Genomic DNA, 18,374 nt, shown 5'->3' with positions numbered 1-18,374 from the left:
CGAAAGAATGTCCCAAATATGGAAAAATGATATAGTTATCCTATCGCCAATGTTTGAGCCTTAGGGCTTCTACTTACATAGGCGACTTCGAGAGCGGATGTTGCTCGAGGACTCTGGCCGTATAAAGCAAAGCATCGTAAACAAAGCCGAACACCTTGGACGTCTGTCGAAACGGTCTCTAAACTGCGTATGCGGTATAGACACCAAACTTCAATCAATATGGCCTTGGCATCGACGAATCGGAGAAACACTTACAGTCAGTTACAGATCCGATGGTCTCACTCACCAAACGACTTTAATAAAAACCCGTAAGAAGATTCCCGTTCCCTGTGTTCTCCTGCTCCGTGCTTGCAAGCGTGACATAAGTGTGTACACCGTGTGATCCAATAGATTATTCCAATCCTAATGTTCTACCTAACCTACCTACCACCAGTCCGTGTAACGTGTGAAATACCTTTACCGTGTAAAATATACCTTTATCCTTTACCTTTATCCTGTGAAATACCTTTACCGTAAACCTTTACCGTGTGAAATACCTTTACCGTGTGAAAACCTTTACCGTGTGAAAACCTCACCCTCTGATATTCCATTATTCTATGTCATTCAACTTTGCGTGAACTCCTTACCGTGTGAAACCCTCTACCGTGTGTAAAACCCTTCCGTGTGAAATACCTTTATATATTTGAAGTCGTCTTTATATGATCATCTCTTTCAGTTAATGTATGTTTAGTTAACGTTATTTTTATGGAAATGAAGCAGGCCTATTTTTGACGATACCTAGAAAACAAGGCAGTTGTTTGCCTGCAAAGTGTGGTTTATACCAAGTAGATCGGTAGACACATTCCTCTACTTGGGACCACTAGTACTTTGTTGCCTCTTACTCAGAAAGCATTTTCGTAAGTGAGCATTAAATTACTTCTGAAATACACTAAATAGTCACTGAAATGTGTAAAGACTGCTTTGCCAGTAACTATTGAACTTTTGAATAGGCCTAAACGAGAATTGGTCCATGATAGATGCTCTTTGGTGGCTGGTATCGTCTTTAGAGATGGGTGATGTGCAATGACACGCACAAGTTCACACGTAATCCCAACATCTATTGGTATTGAAAGAAAGTAGCCAAGGTTTTATAAGTGAATCGAGATTGCCAAAGAAGTCTGCAAGTTTACAGAAGGTACCAAGTCAGATCCAAGTTATCGTCACATGAGTATTATCTTGGAGGTGCACTTCCACCTGCTACAATGTTTTTCATTGTATTTTAACCTGCAAAGGTGACGGCAGTGGTAACGTTGGTAAGAAGAAGAAGAAGGGCTCAAGCTTCATGACGGTGTCATATGTGCACAGGGTAGGGCATGTTTGATCCTTTGCTCATGCTTAACACATCAGGGAACGACACTCTATCTTAGAAACACGAGGGGTATTTGCCAAGTCAAAGCACTCAGTACGGAGCGCACGGCTGGCTCTGTTAATTTTGGATTGCCTGAAAGATGTCGTTGTCTGATTGTGGGGATTCGAACTCGGTCTTCGATACCGTGTGGTTTGAATCTTTTGAAGGGCTTGAGATAAGGAAACAACTTCCTTGTCTGAAATGGGGATCATGAGCTCATTATAACACTGATTGAGTGGGGCGGTATGAGCAGCTCGTTGTTGCTCTGGTGCTTATACCGTAAAATTACAGAAATCAAAAGCAAAGTTGTTGCTGACCGAAGCTTTGTCGTCAAATAGGACCTGAACCCAGCCTAGAGAATAAAAGTGTGGTTCGTTGCCTTGTTACCACACCCAATACTCGCCCCTCGTCTGTTATTGCTGAAGTATTGGAGGGAAAATCAAGCACAATTGCCTGACAAAGGGTACGAGCATCAGCGACACCATTCACGGCATGCGACAGTACCAGAAACAGGCTGCTGTAATGGTCGAAACAAGATTTTCAAAATAATCGGACACCAATCCAAAATATGAAGATTTGGCTGCACAGAATTGACGGGCCACCCGTGTCTCCCTACTGATGTGTGACGCATAAACGAACAAACATGTCTCTGCCCACAGCTTCCCAAGGAACATAGCCATCAGACAGGCCATGCCAAGGCGCCGAGTCACTTGAGCCAAATTGAAAGAACAGTCTCGAAAAACCGCTGATTTTAGATCTAAGCTTTGTAAGGGGACATTTGACATGCCTTTTTATGAAACACAGACGTCAAAATAGCGGTATTATTTCTTTGAAGTTTTCTTCTCTCTCAAATTACCATTCCTATTCAGAATGAATGACTCATTGGCCTTAATGGTGATATGTCTGTATGCCCATTCTATCCAATCGGATAGTGTGATGTTACATGTTTTGCACATTATTTCGTGGTACTACTCAAGGGTTTGGACCTAGGTCTTCTTGGTACTTCTTCGAGGCAGACAACCCTAGATTGCATTATTGACATGGCTATAGCTTTACGTTCTTAGATAGACTGTTATTCTCTGTTGTTATGCTTGATTTGTTCTGTTTAGATTATTTTGATGCCGGTGTAGAAGTAGAAAATGTCCCCCAGGAAAAGCGTCCGACCGACGGAATATGGTACATATGGTTCAATAGTGGCCATGACTGTCAATACCTTCGACATTAAAAGCGCGTTATAGAATCCTTTGTTGACCCGGGCGGACATTATATCCCGTAGGACATTTCAAACTTCTACATCGGGATGGATGAGTAGCAAAGCCATTCTCCAAATATCTGAGGCCAATAACCCCAGATGCAAACATGCACCATTTTCGCTCATTTCACCTAAAACATGAAATCTAAACATGTATGGCGATTTTTCCGGCCCACACCTCAGATATAGGTAAATGGCATTTGGTCAAATCACATCCGTCCTTTGTCACGGGGCATGGTTCTTTTAACACAATTCTGTTATGCGTATTCTGTGTTCATTTTCCAGATGGCTCCACTCCCAAGAAGAAGAGGAAGGGTTCATCCATGTCCACGATCTCCGCTACCCACAGGGTACACAATTATAAAATCCCCCATAAACCGAGCATGATCGCGTCCACGTGTCCAACATACCTACACCCTTCTCTGTCCCGCGTGTCAGACAACCATCCCTTCAGTTCATTTGACCCACCCGCCCTTTGCTGTAAGAATGACTCTGAATCGCCCAATGCTGAGGAGAAAGCAGTTCTACTCATGGCTTTTGATGTTGATGCATCAGTGACTGCGATTATAACATGATCTTGAAATGCTTCTCTTTGCCTCACATTCCGCTTACATTGCAGTGGGCGGTTCAGTAAAGTCTCTATAGCACTGTGTATCTAGGCAGTCCTCCAATTCCTTAGGTGGCCTGTCAATTACCATTTCTCTTTTTGCTGTGAGTCTACCCAGTTCTTCCGTTATAGCGAGTTATAGAAAAAGTGTGTTGCAATCTTAGCTCATTAGGCACCGCTTAGTCAATGCGACCTTTTTCAGATCTCAGGTTTTGAAAACACAGTGCGATTAGCAATCGTCCCAAAGGAGACGTATTCGCGGAGGATTCATGAGAACGTTAAAAGAGACGTTAGAAAACATTCCAAGAGATGACCAAAGGGCCGGGCCCCTTATCTTCCTTTAATTCCATATCGTGAAAAATGATATAGAAATATTCCTGTCACTAGAGTTTATATATTGATATGAACATTTTCTGAGCGAGTCTGATAACTCCCCTTCTTGACGGCAGAGAAGCTGTATCATTTAAAAGCAATGAGAAATGTAATGCAACCCCGAGTGAACCCTCTACATCCCTAAGAATGCACCCCTACATGTGTCTCCCAATGGTAAAGTCATTTTTCAAATTCTACCAGGATTTGGAAATGATATTGTGATACAACCCACCGGTTTGCTGAATGTATCCACCATGGAAATTCGCGTCTATGACCGAATGATCCCCACACATTTTTTGCGGAGATTCAGCATACCATTTTATTAACGATTCCCACCTACACGTGAAGCACGTTTGACAAGCTGTCTCACACCTTAAAAATGGCGAGTCTACATCGAAATATCACGAAACAGTTCCAACTAATGGCGACTGATGCATATTCCGATATAGCTTATCAGTATCACCTCTATCTATTGCCCCAGATTACTAGTACCCTGTGTGAGCCCCTTCGTCATTTTGGCGATGCATCGCCGCGCCAGTCCTTGGACTCGTCACTTACTGTATTGTCCTGGTCAGCGTAGCATCGCCGATGATCCACAAGCGTGTTGTCGTGAACCCATACGGTGTGTCCGATGTAACCCCATCCTATACGTATCTATTGTTACTTTAATGTACGATTTTGGACAAGTTTCCAACTGGATACGAGGTTAATTCGGACATACACGTATTGTATTCTTGACATTAATGCATCCTTTTTGCATGAGTGTGTATCTCTTATTCGATAGAAATGTGTTAAAGTTGTATCTCAGAGAACAGTGAACCTAACCAGTGTAGCCACTCTGACGCCCTTTCAAAACGAAATCCATGATCAAATCCACCATCCCATTTGAAAATGAGATAAGTGAAAATCACTTCTGGTTCTTCTCAACCAGTCTTTTGACTCCTATTATAAAATGGAACACCGTTTTCTCAGATACTATTATCGTAGTTTAGATGATCGTTACATATTCACATTTATGATACATCGAATCGAAAATTGCTAAAATTTAGATTGATGACCTAATGATAATTGCTTAAGTTAGAAAGTGCATAAAGTTGGTACATTCGTACATTATATTGATACATTTTTCATCTCGTAGCTTTTGAATTGAATTATCGTCAATGACACTACGGTGTATATTATCATACACTTTATTGTGAAATACCATTCCATTTTCTTATGAATACTTTATGATCTTGTCAGTTTAAGTTTGATAATATTGTTTACGATATATATATATGGCATTTTCCCTATTAATGAACTATTTTTTCCAGCAGCGCGAATAATGCACCTCTGAAAGCACTACGTCTCTTCTCGTTGTAAAATTGCTATTTTATCACTTTTCCCCCATTAGGAGTCTCTGAACAAACTTGTCAAGAACTTGTACACCACTCAACCTAACTTCATCCGTTGCTTGGTGCCTAATGAGCACAAAGCGTGTGGTAAGAATCTCCATCGAGAGAAACCCGCGGCATGATCAGCAACATGGGGCCAAGGCCCCGAAGTCGCCGATTCACCTGTTTTGAACCCGAGTGGCCCCATCTGAGATCAGCGTGCCCCCCTCTCTCCCCGTAAGATCAATCGGTTATCTCTCTCACCGGTTTGATCTGTAGCACCCCCCAGTCGAAGTATCTTCCCCCGAGTGATCAACACCTTGACCAACTCCTGAACTCAAAACGAGCCACTTTTCCTCTTTGCCCAGAGTATTGTAACCCGGTTTTTAGCTGTCCCAACCCTAACTTGTCAATCTCGACAGCCTGCAATGCCAGTCATGTTGGTGGATTGATTTGATAATACTCTTCCTGTTGGTTTGGCCGTGTATATGTCCCCTCCAACGGAGGTTGAGTACTACGCCAAATAAACCAAGGAACATTAACCACCTTAGAGTTACCCCTAGACCTACACGACTTTATACGAAATAGTTTGACCCTTTCTTTTCATTGTATTGTTGTGTGTCCCCAAGAAACTGTCTAGAAAGAGTGACCCCTTGAGTGGTGTGACCCCTATAAAACATTCGGCGATACTTCTGTGATGAATGCCCATTTCTTGGCGTGGCCCCGTAAAAACTCTGCATACGCCATTACCCGTCTTCTGAGTTCCCCACAAGTGTGCACCCATCCCACCAAATCTCCAACCCCGTACAAGAGCAAGGTTATTGGTCAATTACGGTAGTGCACCGGACTGATGCAAGGTATGTGTGAAACCCCATCCAGACATCTAAAAATGGCGTGACTTCTTTCCCTGGTCAATTGTGTATGCATAGGATTAACCACCTCCCCTCTACAAGTAGTCTCTTGTCCCCACCCCTTGTCGACTCTGTCGCCCCACCAACCGCGGTGTAAGTGCTGCAACACAACGTTCCACTGTAACGCACACTGCTCCTCTTTCACGTCCATTCCTATATCTCCATCAACACTTCTCATCTGTTTTACACCTGAATAGGCAAATCTCCCTAGTCTAACTGGTTCATGGCAAGACAGGAAGAACTGGCGGAACTCGCCTGATCTAATCCTACTATTCCTTTTTTTCCACCAGGAATCTCTTAACAAACTTATCAAGAACTTGTACTGCACCCAACCCCACTTTATCCGCTGTATTGTACCAAATGAGATAAAAGCCGCCGGTAAGAACACGATTACGAGCTTGCCTTGTGATATGAATTACCACCCCTCCAAATAAGGCTGGCAACTATCCGACCCTGCCAATTGGATATGCCTCGCCAAGTCGCGAAATGACTGCGCTTCTGCTGCCAACGACGCGACGCGCACTACAACTGCATGTGGCTGTTCTGGCCAATTTCCTCTGCCACGTTGAAGCCAAAATGAGCCAACCTGCTATAAACCCAACATCCAGTTTATGGAAGAACAGACAAGAATTGTCAAAACCCGCATGCTCTAATCTATACAACTTTTTCCCATCAGGAATCTCTAAACAAACTTATCAAGAACCTGTACACCACCTCGCCCCACTTTATCCGATGCATTGTGCCAAATGAGATCAAGGGCGTTGGTAATTATGACTGTTATCTCTGATATGAACTATCCCTCCCGAAAGGAATGGCATTTTAGGACCCACCAATGAATGACCTACTCAATATCTCTTCCCTGTGTGGCCCCTGCCCTAAGAACAATCTGAGTGATCCTGTCCACATTCTCACTGAAGATACCTTGTATACCCTTTACCTTACTGATAAAATTGCCCGACTCCGCACTTGCTCGGAAAGTCAAACGACAAGTTTGTTATAGGTAGGTTTCTTGCACACTTAACACATGACTCTGTATAACAGTGCACCGTCCATTCTAAAACATGCTCCCCGGAACCTCTCTCGTAAATATTTGACTGTGTGACCCTTTCCTCAACTCCTGTCCCCATTGCACTCGTTTGATCGGACTTGGCACCGACTGAATAATATACACAATCAACCCGCCCCCGTCTCCGTGACTTCTTAATATTGCTCTTCAACCAATCCTCTAAATCTCACCTCTTTTTCAGAGTAGCCCTGCCCTACCTGTACCTGTCACTGTAAATCCCCCTAACTCCTCTTCTTCTCCAGGGATCCCTAAACACGTTAATGAAACGCCTCAAAAGCACGCAACCCCACTTTATAAGATGCCTCCTCCCTAATGATGAAAAACTATCAGGTACCCGTAGTGCTGGTATAACGTTAAATCGACAATGATATTCGTCCTCACTGATTTAACAAAGTTGACTGAACGTCTTCATAGTCATCACATCACTGAACTCAATGTCGGTTAACTATCACTGCACTGTGAGTCTGACGCGCATTTCGGTGTTTCATAACAATACTGTGACTACACTGTATACCTTGTCTACTTTAGCACTTGATTCTTATTGCCGGTGAAAGAGGCACCTTGTACTGTACTATGTCCCTTCCAATGCACTTAACTGGTGGATGCCCGACTCTCCATGATGTGCCGTGTGCTCCAAATCTATCTTCCCCTTTCCTTGAACCTAATGCATTTTATTCCAGCTCTCCCTCCGATTGCATCGTCACATGGCCTTGACCTTGACTTATTCCCGAGTGCCCCGTGTGTACCTGCGATGATTGACCAATGTATCTGAAACATTGCTGCATTCAAGTTGCAAGGTTTTAGACTTGGTCACTTGTCATTATGCTTGCATTCAATACCCCGTTTGTTCCCCCAGGCGTCTCTTAATAAGTTATTGAAGAACCTCCACCAGACCCACCCTCATTTCATCCGCTGCATCATTCCCAATGAGGCCAAAGATGCAGGTAAAACATGCGAATATTACTTCTTTTATACATGCTTCCCAATTGAGTTTTCCACAATCCAAGTGTGCACCCTATCCATCGTGTGAACCCTCAAACCTTCGTATAAGGTCTATCCGTCCCCTCCTCTAACCCCGACTGTACCTGAGCAAGTCATTTTCAGGTAATCCCCAACCTTTTCCACCGTGTAAACCCTAAAACCTTCGTGTAAGGTCTATCCCCGATCGCACCTAAGCAAGTCCTTTGCAGGTCACCCAAAACCTATACCTTTTGTGCTCATGCGCATCGAGCATGACAGAACGATTCCCCACCTTCCAACATCTAATATTCCTTTCCTGATTTGCATAAATCTACAGGAATCCTTGAACAAATTGATGTACAACCTCAACTGTACCCATCCCCACTTTATCCGCTGTATCATCCCCAATGAAGAAAAGTTTCCAGGTAAACGACACTGTTTCCCTAGGCTTGACCATCACCGTCAACGCTTGAGTTCTTCGTCTCACTTGGACTGTCAGTGCGCATAGTCATGCAGACAACTGCCTTCAATTTGTTATTCCTCGAGCATAGTCCGAGTGGTGGCTATGTATTACCTGTTGTATCTTCAGGATGTCTTAACGATGAGGATGAGATTGGTTGTCGGAATTGGCTACTCTGCGCACTTTCAGTTCCCAGTGAGACAAGCCCCTCCATGCATTGAGGCAACCGCAGCATCCCAAACCAACAAACCTCGTCAGAAACCTAACTGTCTTTTTATGTAAATATCTAACAATTCATGTTTGCATACGGTTTGTGTCAAGAGACTTCTATAGATGTATACTGCTCCTGTTTAACTTCTATTTGTCTTTTGCACCGGAACAGCTCAATTCCTGCCCACAATCCACCTTCCTCTTGGTTTATCACGGTGCCGAATCGAACGAACACACCACCGATTACAGGCCACAATTATAGACACGCCCGAACCTTTTCTCAAACGTATTTTAGAGGCGTGTAATGCACTCCTTACACCCCTGAATATCCCCAGACACAAAGGCTCGGGCGAGTCTATTTATACTAGAAAGCCACTTATCCATCAGTACCCTCAATCGATTGGGCGTCGTGTTAATGGCCTGCAGACATTTCACGAACCATTCTATCTTTTTGGTTGGAACTGGAACCAAACCTTGTTCCAACAAAAAGACATTATTTCCAAAAGAGAAAAGAGTGATTGACTTCTTCAGTACATTTTCTCCGTTTCTGCAGGTTCTACTCTTCCCTGCCCTGTCCAACCAATCAAAATATTCCTCTAGCATGCGTATTTGATCACCTTCTTCCTTTCAGCACCTCCACCTCCTCCAAACTAAGCGTCCTCGCACATGAAGAATAACCCAGGATCCCATCAAATGCTACTTTACCTAAAATCCTTACCTTTCCGGCAAAGCAAAAGAATGGTCTTTGATATGCTCCCATTGACCATGCTTTTGATTTTCACATTTCCTCACCTGGTCACACATAACTAATGGTACAATGACTGAACTCAGTCAGTTCAACCTCCAGTATTTCACTTTATTTTGCCATCATTAAATCTTGTATCAAAACGATAAAATGCTAAACAAAAACAAGTTGTGGTGTAAAGCATTATGTCATGTGTGAACCAGGGTTATCTCTGTTTATGCAAAGAGGATCTCTTCGTTGGAAGGTAGGATCTTCTTTGTAGAAGAATATGCATTTTCTTGGTGGAACAAAACACTTGATGAAAGTTCAATCAAGTTTCAAGTTTCCAAATTTAAAACTTCAGCATATCATTTTGATGAACGTCTTAAGTACAGCTATCCTCTTTACATAATCATTAGACCCGTGTGTTTCGTTTCCATGTGTGCAACCTTTCCTATAACTCTCCACCCAACTCCATGTGCATGTCTTCTCTCACTCTGTGTGCTTTTGTAGGAGTCTCTGAACAAATTGATGAAAACCCTGCGAAGTACCCACCCTAACTTTATCAGATGCATTATTCCCAATGAATCAAAGGAGCCAGGTAGGTTTTAAGATGGAATGACATGTTGTGAATAACGCTTTTATACTGTACAAATGTACTGTCTCAAAGCGGTTTACATTCATTCCCCAGCCTCATCTAGAAACCTTTCAGTAAAAACCAAGAGCCCTTATACCGCACTATTACTTGGCCATTTCTGGGCAGTTAACAGTACAGAGTGGCACTGGCCGCGTCTCGAACCCACGACTTGGGATCAAAAGTTCGGCGCTATGCCACCACGAATTCCTTTTTTTAGCAAAAAGGAAAAGTGTCCATAACATCGTGTGATGCTTTTTTCATTTTGCAATAAAGACATTCCTCAAGAAAGAAAAGAAAACAATTCTTGACGGTGTTATCAAATCTTCAATAAACCTACCTCCGTTCAAACTCCTACTGGGTCTGTTATGAAATCATACCTTCGCTGTACGTAAATTGGTGTGGTACAAGCGAAGTCTGACATTCCAGTAAAGTAACAAAATCACCAATCTCACAAATGCATGTGCCTTCCTCAAAGGTCCTTAACTTACCATTACTCTTTAACCATCAGGTTGTTCACTTGTCCGCTTGAAATCAAACTTCATTTGGAACTTCTGTATTCACTCGTTGAGATGCTGAATGCGAGGACTATGATCAAGTTTGAATTCACTATTGTGTGGTTCGGAATGTACTCTAAATGGGTGCTTTGGGTTCAAAATAAGATATGATGCTATGACGCCGGTTCACGAAACGAGTAACCTTTAATATAACTTTTCTTTATCGGAAAGTGACTGGGTGATATTTCTCACATCGTCATCTCATTTTCTTCAAAAGAAGAAAAGTAAATTCTGGTGGTTACATGAACCATTAGGCCAGAGAGTATCTGGTCCAGAAGACAATACTAACCCTATTACATGTGCTTCTGCTTTGAAGGAACCCAATGCTACCATTAGGCACACTCTCTGTTTCTCGGTCCGGCATACCTCGAGTGCGCAGCAGCTTCTCTCGTATGCACTTTGTTGTACATGTATTTGAGTGGAGTTGAAATGTTTGAAATGATGATTTTGAGCGTTTAAAACGAGAAATGAAACAAGCAACAACTGTGATATAACATGATGCAGATTGTGTCGCTAGTGTTTCAAATAAAAACTGATACCAATTATCTCTTACCTTGGATGTTGCGAATAATTATCGACATCATTCAGCAAATGGACGTCACCATTGGTTGTTTCCAACCGTTTCAATTGCAATGCTTTTCTCTACAGATGAACCAATAAATAAATACATGAATGAATAAAATTCAATACAATTACACGAGTAGACACTAAATGACAAGTTTCTATCAACTTGATGGCTCAATTTCATTCCTCTTCTTCTTTGATCTCTCATTTCCTATGATGTCTGTCTTCAGGTGTTGTCGACCCCGGACTCGTCCTCCATCAGCTCCATTGTAATGGTGTGCTCGAGGGCATCCGTATCTGCCGAAAGGGCTTCCCCAACAGGATGATCTACTCTGAATTCAAGCAGAGGTAAATAACAAAATGACCGGTAAATGGGTGGTGTTTTATATCAACGTACACACGTACACACTAGGAAAGGTTGTATTCCATGAATATCTGGCCACTTTCAGAATTCAATTAAATTTTTTATTTTTCATGATTGAACTTTGCCGTTTAGTAGCAAGATAACTGACTATTGGAATGCCTTTACCCGTTGTGACTGGAGGAGTACCCAGATAAAGAACAAGCGTTAGTCCATAAACCCACCCCTGCTCAAACAGCCGTAGAGACTGAGTTGAGGGTGACCCATCGGACGATTTCTATTAGCAGAACTCCCCGCCTCGTGCTTATGTGAATGGGCACGGAATACCAATAGTTAGTGCAAAAGTAAAGGATTCTGGGACCTATCGAATGGCACAATTTCTTATCTTTCCAGATACTCCATCCTGGCTCCCAATGCCATCCCCCAGGGATTCATCGACGGCAAGATCGTGACAGGCAAGATCCTTGAAGCCCTCCAATTGGGTGAAAATGAATACCGGTTGGGTAACACCAAGGTGTTCTTCCGTGCTGGTGTGCTCGGTACACTTGAAGACTTGCGTGATGAGCGTCTCTCCAGGATCATCTCGCTGTTCCAGGCCCACATCCGTGGATACTTGATGAGGAAACAGTACAAGAAACTCCAGGACCAACGGTAAGCTAGCCCTAATATCACTTTCAGGCTGCCATGACTTCGATCAAATACTTTTTGTGAGTATAACACCTCAAAGGTAATTACATTCAGACTATCGAAGAGACCATAGAACAGATCGATGCCGGGATCAAACAAGTCACAAAACTGTCTTGTTACTCTTTGCAGTGTTGGCCTGTCTGTTATCCAGCGTAACATCAGGAAGTGGCTCGGATTGAGGAACTGGGTATGGTGGAAGCTCTACGTCAGGGTAAAGCCACTCCTGAAGGCCGCTGCTGCTGAGGACGAGATGAAGCAGAAACTCGAAGAGTTGGACAAGACTAAGGAGGAACTCGAACGAATCACCAAGCTCCAGAAGGAGCTCGAAGAGCAAAACGTTACCCTTCTTCAACAGAAGAACGACCTCTTCCTCCAGGTGCAAGCTGAACAGGATAACTTGTCCGATGCTGAAGAAAAGATCGCTAAGTTCATCACCCAGCGAGCTGATATGGAGACACAGATCAAGGAGTTGGAAGACAGGCTCGCCGAGGAGGAAAACGCAGCTGATGGCTTGGAAGATGTGAAGAAGAAACTAGAGGGTACAATGGATGGACTCAAGAAGGACATCGAGGACTTGGAAGGCAACCTCCACAAAGCTGAACAGGAGAAGGCTGCCAAGGACAACCAGATCAAGACCTTGAACGAAGAAATGGCCCAGCAGGATGAAGCCATCTCCAAGTTGAACAAGGAGAAGAAGAGCCTTGAGGAGACCAACAAGAAGACCGTCGAGGAACTCCAGGCATCGCAGGACAAGTGTAATCACTTGAACAAGGTCAAGGCTAAACTTGAACAGACTCTGGACGAGGTGAGTACAACGCTTTTCTACATTGTGCTGATCCTTTTTGTTACTGCCAAAATATCGAACCATGACACAGAAGAGAAGATCAGTGTTCATTGTATATGTATATGAAACTTTCCAGCATGTCGTCCATGATTCTTTGCATTTCCTCTATGGTGAGTGATAGCAGATCAGTAATCTCGTCTTCTGCAGCGCAAGTTAAACGAATGAGCTATTCTTCAACCATGGACCTTGGTGCTTCACAACTGCACGGTTCAACAAAGTGCTACAGGCCTCAAATATTTTAATGAAGTAAATTCTTAGTAATGTTTTTTACAGTTATTTCTTTCCGTTTCTTAACAACTACACATGTTCCTTTCGTGTCTCACGACAGCTCGAAGACAACCTTGAGCGCGAGAAGAAGGTCCGCGGCGACGTTGAGAAGGTGAAGAGGAAACTCGAGGGAGACTTGAAGATGACTCAGGAGACCGTGGAAGAGCTCGAGCGAGTCAAGAGGGACCTTGAGGAGAATGTGAGAAGGAAGGACTTGGAGATCGCCAGCTTGAACGCCAAGAACGAAGACGAGCAGTCCCTTGTCGGCCAACTCCAGAAGAAGATCAAGGAACTCCAGGTAGGGGACATTCTGTAACTCACATTCCGTGATGAAATTTACACCATCAAGTTCAAAATGAAGTTGACGAGCGTATGTGAGTTTTGCCTGTGTGATTCAGTTTTGGTGGAAGCTCCAATCATAAATGAATGCTTGGTCTGTCTGATTTGTGTGACTCGTGTGCTGCGTGGTCAGTGCATCCCTGCTCTGCCACATGTTTCTTGACCTTGGCGTTTCTGGCAGAATAGTGGTTTGACCAATCACATCGCGGGAGGGGGATTGGGCAGTGGTAGGTTGTTGCCTCGAACCTCAGGACCAGAGGACGTTTAATGTACCTACAGATGTTCCTCAAACAGATGGTGATAGTTGACGAAGTAAAGCAGTTGCCAAACTATCATGATCAATCTCCGTTTCGTCGTATTTTAACATGTATCTCAAATTCCTACAAATTGTCTTCGCAAATCCGATCACCAATCACCTACCAACGCCTGCGAAAGCCACGCAGTTTTTCTGCTTTTACCGCTGTAGCGAAGCCTGGCTTTCACAACTGGTTTATGGCATGGTGATTCTAAAATTGGGAAGCAAAAAAGTGAATTTCTCTCGCCATGTCAGTGCGTTTATCGCTGGAAAAAACAGTTATGCTCCGCAGGTGCGTCTGCCAATTTCTATAACTATAATATGTGTTTTCGTAGAGATAAGTTTAAGGTATATGGCACCTGAATGTTGGGTGTGTCCGCCCGCGTCTGTCTTTAGAGCGATCAGAGCAGATTCCTCAAAGGCCTTCCTACTGATAAGCACTTAAACCTGCATGTTCACTCCCTCTACAGAGAAAGTTCGCTCAGGTTGGAGACTGAACTCATGCATATCCTTTAAGGTCATAGATGGTGAGGATATCATATCATCAACTTGGAGTAATTGTGGTGGAACATTGGTTGCAAGAATCCCAAAAGACTCATCTCATGTGAAGAGAATCAAAAGATGATTTGGAAGTAATCGTTTATCTAATGATGATTTGATGGCTGTAGTGGCGGGACCGATATTCTTAAAATATTCAAAGTGTGTGCGTTATACAAACGATTAAGTTTGGGCAACGCATGAGACCGCCCCAGGCATATTTGAGTGTAGGTGGGCAGACAACATGACGAAAAAGTGCATACCTTATAATCACTTATCAGTGATTATGCGAACTTTTACAAAGATTCCACATGTTGTACATGCCATTAAAAAGTTATCTTCCTGAAATAGTTCAGGTAAGAGGCGGCGGAGAAAAGTAAAAATACCCAAAGACCCAAGCTAAGTGTGTGGTACATTATACACTGATATCTGCACATTCCAATTGTATTCTCCGTTCACGTCTTGGTGAAATGAAGATATTCAACATTCAAACCAGAACCAAGCTAAGAAGGACGCCTCTATGCACTGATTTGTGTACATACGTCTGTGCATTTAAGGTTTCAAGTATTCTTGGAACGTATTCGTGCTGCCGTTCATCTGTGTACTACCATGAGTCATTGAAGTAAACCAATAAAGCGTGAATGCGCCGGTCCCAGAATCACTTTAACATGTTCAAGATGCCAAACTTAAAAAACGTTTAGAGATACCGCGCCAGGTGTTTGGAGAGGCAAACTGGAATCTCCCAGCATCCTCTCCGCGTTCTTAATCCTGACTGGGCGGTGGTTGTGGTTGTTGCGTCAGTTGGAGGGAGTGTTGATCATCCAACAACTAGACTAATGGATATAGACTAGTGATTACTTTCCACTCCCCTCCTAGAAATCCTCCTCACCTTTCGATTCTCAAATGCCGATGTCAGATGCAGTCATCTTAAAGTGAACACGCTGTCGATACCGTGGATAGTTAAATTGCGTTTTCGGACAGTGGAGTTCATCCAACGTGTTCTTGTGTTTTCTGGAGGTATTTTGATATAGCTTGGCTAAGTTAGCTTAGTAAGCTAACGCGTGTTTTTGTTTCGATCTTTCGGCATCTAAGGATTCAGGATGTCGGTTGAAGTTAACGGAATGCCTTTACCCGTTGTGACCGTGGAGGAGTACCCAGATAGAGAACACGCGGTCGTTCACGAACCCACCCCTGCTCAAATAGCCGTGGAGGCTGAGGTCTCCGCGAACCGTCCACGCGTAGTTGAGAGTGATGTGTCGGACGATTACTATCAGCGGAACTCCCCTCCTCGTGCTCATGTTAATGGGCACGGAATCCCGACAGTTAGTGCAAAAGTAAACGATTCTGATACCTATCGTCAGCATCACCACGCTGGCTATGCTTATACTTATGGAAACGACTACCGACCAAGTAAACGTGTGCAAGACTATGACAGGAGCTACGATAGCTACAGCGCGAATGGATATTCATCCTGGGATTCCAAAGATAGTTACCGTCATCCCCTTCATAAGCTCAAAGCGAGCTTGTCCACGATAAATCCACACCTTAGTGCGAAGAGTAAGAGGGTGATTCGCGAAGTGGGGGAGTGGGGCGGTTACAGTGACCGCCAGGCGAAACAAATGTACGAAGTACGTATACGCGGCCCCCGTTGGTATCATAATATCAAATGCCATTTTTATTTTCACCAGAGATTCTTTAACCAGTTTCTGATTCCCTTAAGACATGTATACGTAGCAAGATATACTTCGGTGTCTGTAGGAATTGAGCAGATTTTGTTTGGGCTTCAAATACTGGGCGGGTATGATAGGTTCATATAAACATTTAGAATGACCGGTATGTTTGTCGCGGTTGTTTGAGTGTGTGTCAGTTGTGTCATGTGTGTATGTCTGCGTGTTGCCTATCACATTCACCATATTTCACTGTTTCGGTCAGTGTTGACTTTTTGAAAAGTGTTCATTTATTCATCCAACAAGATTAGTAGTGTTGAACTAAATCTAATATTTTACATGTAAAGAGCGAGCCTGTCCAGTATGCCAAAACAATTGGAAGATCACTTACAAATATCAACGCCCCTCACAATATTTGGTTTTATCTTTCAGGCCCGTATTGAAGAACTCGAGGAGGAACTTGAAGCCGAGAGGCAATCAAGATCCAAGGTAAGATCACGTGGAATGAAATTCAGGCTGACTCTCTAGTTAATCTGTAGTTAAGTTCGGAGCAGGTCAATCTACGTTAGGTGTACATAGTTATCCCTCACTCCCGTATCAATGATGAGCCCAATATTCCACTCGTTGGGGCTACCTGCCAACGCTTGTCTAACATTCGTTGTTTCAAGAGAAAAATAAACACCATCGACTCGTGATCACGAACAGATGATTGGTGTATTTATAGCTGTTAAGGCCGTGTCTAGATGGAGTAAATAGAGAAAAAGCTCCAAGATCTTAAAATAGTGGAGATTTGTGGTTACCTTTTCGATGAATCAGTGGAACGAGAAAGTTCCATGAGTTCCAGATTTCAGAAATTGGATTGAAGATATACGTATGTATCCGAGGCTATTCTCTCACTGAGATTACATTCGAAGCTCATAGCGGATATTGCCCTAAATAATTAGTTTGATATCAGAGACTAAAGCTCGACAAACCATTCAAAAGTGATCTCACTCTCCTGCAGGTCGAGAAGCAGCGCGCTGAGCTCGCCCGCGAATTGGAGGAACTCGGCGAGAGGCTCGATGAGGCTGGAGGTGCCACCGCCGCTCAGCTCGAGCTCAACAAGAAGCGTGAGATGGAACTACAGAAGCTCCGCCGTGACCTTGAGGAACAGACCATGCAGAGTGAATCCCAGGTCGCTCAGATTAGGAAGAAGCAACAGGACGTTACCAACGAGCTGACTGACCAAGTCGACCAGCTCCAGAAGGCCAAGAGCAGGTAGGACAATTCGCCCACAATAACCAAGATTTTTTCTCTTTATGTGCAGCAAGCCCGTTAGTGTTTTGATATTGATATTTAGAATACTACACCCACCGTCTTGGCGCCTGGCAATTCATTTTCACAAACTGTAATCCGTAATGCACCATGTGCCTGATTTTCGTTCCGTTAAATAACTAGAAACAGATGAATGCCATCGCAGAAGGGATTTTCTAATAAATGGGATAGCTGGCGATCATGGTGAACTACCACGAGCCCAAAACCTCACATTGCTGTAACCATTTCAATGGAGACGATCACGTAGAGTCAAGCAAATGAGAAGTCATTTGAAATTTTGCAAAATGAAGCTCTTTGTCAGCACATTCTTCATGTCGCCATAACTTGCTTCAGGACTGAGAAGGAAAAGAGCCAGTTCAAATCTGAACTCGATGACGTTCAATCCCAGCTTGAATATGTCCAGAAGGGCAAGGTACGACCAGGCATGGTTCAAGATGCATGAGACTTTCAATTGGCTTTATCAACTTCACTACATCCCTTTTGCATCCTCCTCGGTGAGATTTCTATGCAGCATAACGATTGAAAGTTTCCATGAGACTTGTGGACTCCCAGGAAAAGAAATCGCCGCATGTTCTTCAACTTCTTCTTGCAGTTCATTTCAGCCGCTTTTTTGTTTGTTGCATGGTGTAAGCTTAAGCATCGAGATATGGATGGGAACATGGAGTAATCATTACCTGTTCTACATGTGCATGGCACAGCCCATGAGAAGTGTGGCCAAATCTGAACGCATATGGAAGGGACAACGGATACTCTCGACTGCAAGTCGAACCTACACAAGCCTCTGCATACGATCACGGACTTCGTGATACGATACACAGCATGAAGCAACAGTCCGACTTACAGTCAACAGCAACTTAAACATTTGTTTGTGTATTTCGTTTAATTTTTCGCTTGATTCTCACACAGCATGTTCTTTGACAATGATAAAGCAAATCATCTTCATGACTTTATTCATACATTTGCATGTTTATCCTTAATGTTTTTGT

At 43.4% G+C, this 18,374-nt stretch overlaps 1 protein-coding gene across 16 annotated transcripts in view; it reads left to right on the top strand.

Annotated features, from left to right (window-relative positions):
- Positions 1 to 18,374, top strand: part of LOC135484186 (myosin heavy chain, striated muscle-like) — a 43,929-nt gene that overhangs the window by 14,120 nt on the left and 11,435 nt on the right. For 6 of the 16 annotated variants that reach the window (XR_010446432.1, XM_064765523.1, XM_064765532.1 and 3 more), the window contains exons 15-23: positions 1,272 to 1,345; positions 8,266 to 8,353; positions 11,308 to 11,425; positions 11,832 to 12,089; positions 12,255 to 12,930; positions 13,298 to 13,534; positions 16,507 to 16,563; positions 17,078 to 17,331; positions 17,722 to 17,800. Coding sequence is in view for 15 of the 16 variants with exons in the window: in XM_064765523.1 (XP_064621593.1) it covers positions 1,272 to 1,345; positions 8,266 to 8,353; positions 11,308 to 11,425; positions 11,832 to 12,089; positions 12,255 to 12,930; positions 13,298 to 13,534; positions 16,507 to 16,563; positions 17,078 to 17,331; positions 17,722 to 17,800 (1,841 nt within the window). In the remaining variant the exon portion in view is untranslated. Of the gene's footprint in view, positions 1 to 1,271; positions 1,346 to 2,924; positions 2,990 to 5,011; positions 5,100 to 6,192; positions 6,281 to 6,578; positions 6,667 to 7,824; positions 7,913 to 8,265; positions 8,354 to 9,835; positions 9,924 to 11,307; positions 11,426 to 11,831; positions 12,090 to 12,254; positions 12,931 to 13,297; positions 13,535 to 16,506; positions 16,564 to 17,077; positions 17,332 to 17,721; positions 17,801 to 18,374 lie in introns of all 16 variants that reach the window. The other 10 variants (XM_064765422.1, XM_064765457.1, XM_064765408.1 and 7 more) reach the window with 8 other exon arrangements.

This window comes from Lineus longissimus, chromosome 1 (genome assembly GCF_910592395.1).
Source record: "Lineus longissimus chromosome 1, tnLinLong1.2, whole genome shotgun sequence".
Classification (NCBI taxonomy): domain Eukaryota; kingdom Metazoa; phylum Nemertea; class Pilidiophora; order Heteronemertea; family Lineidae; genus Lineus; species Lineus longissimus.
Note: the sequence above shows the minus strand (reverse complement) of the source record. Positions and strands in the feature narration are given on the sequence as shown.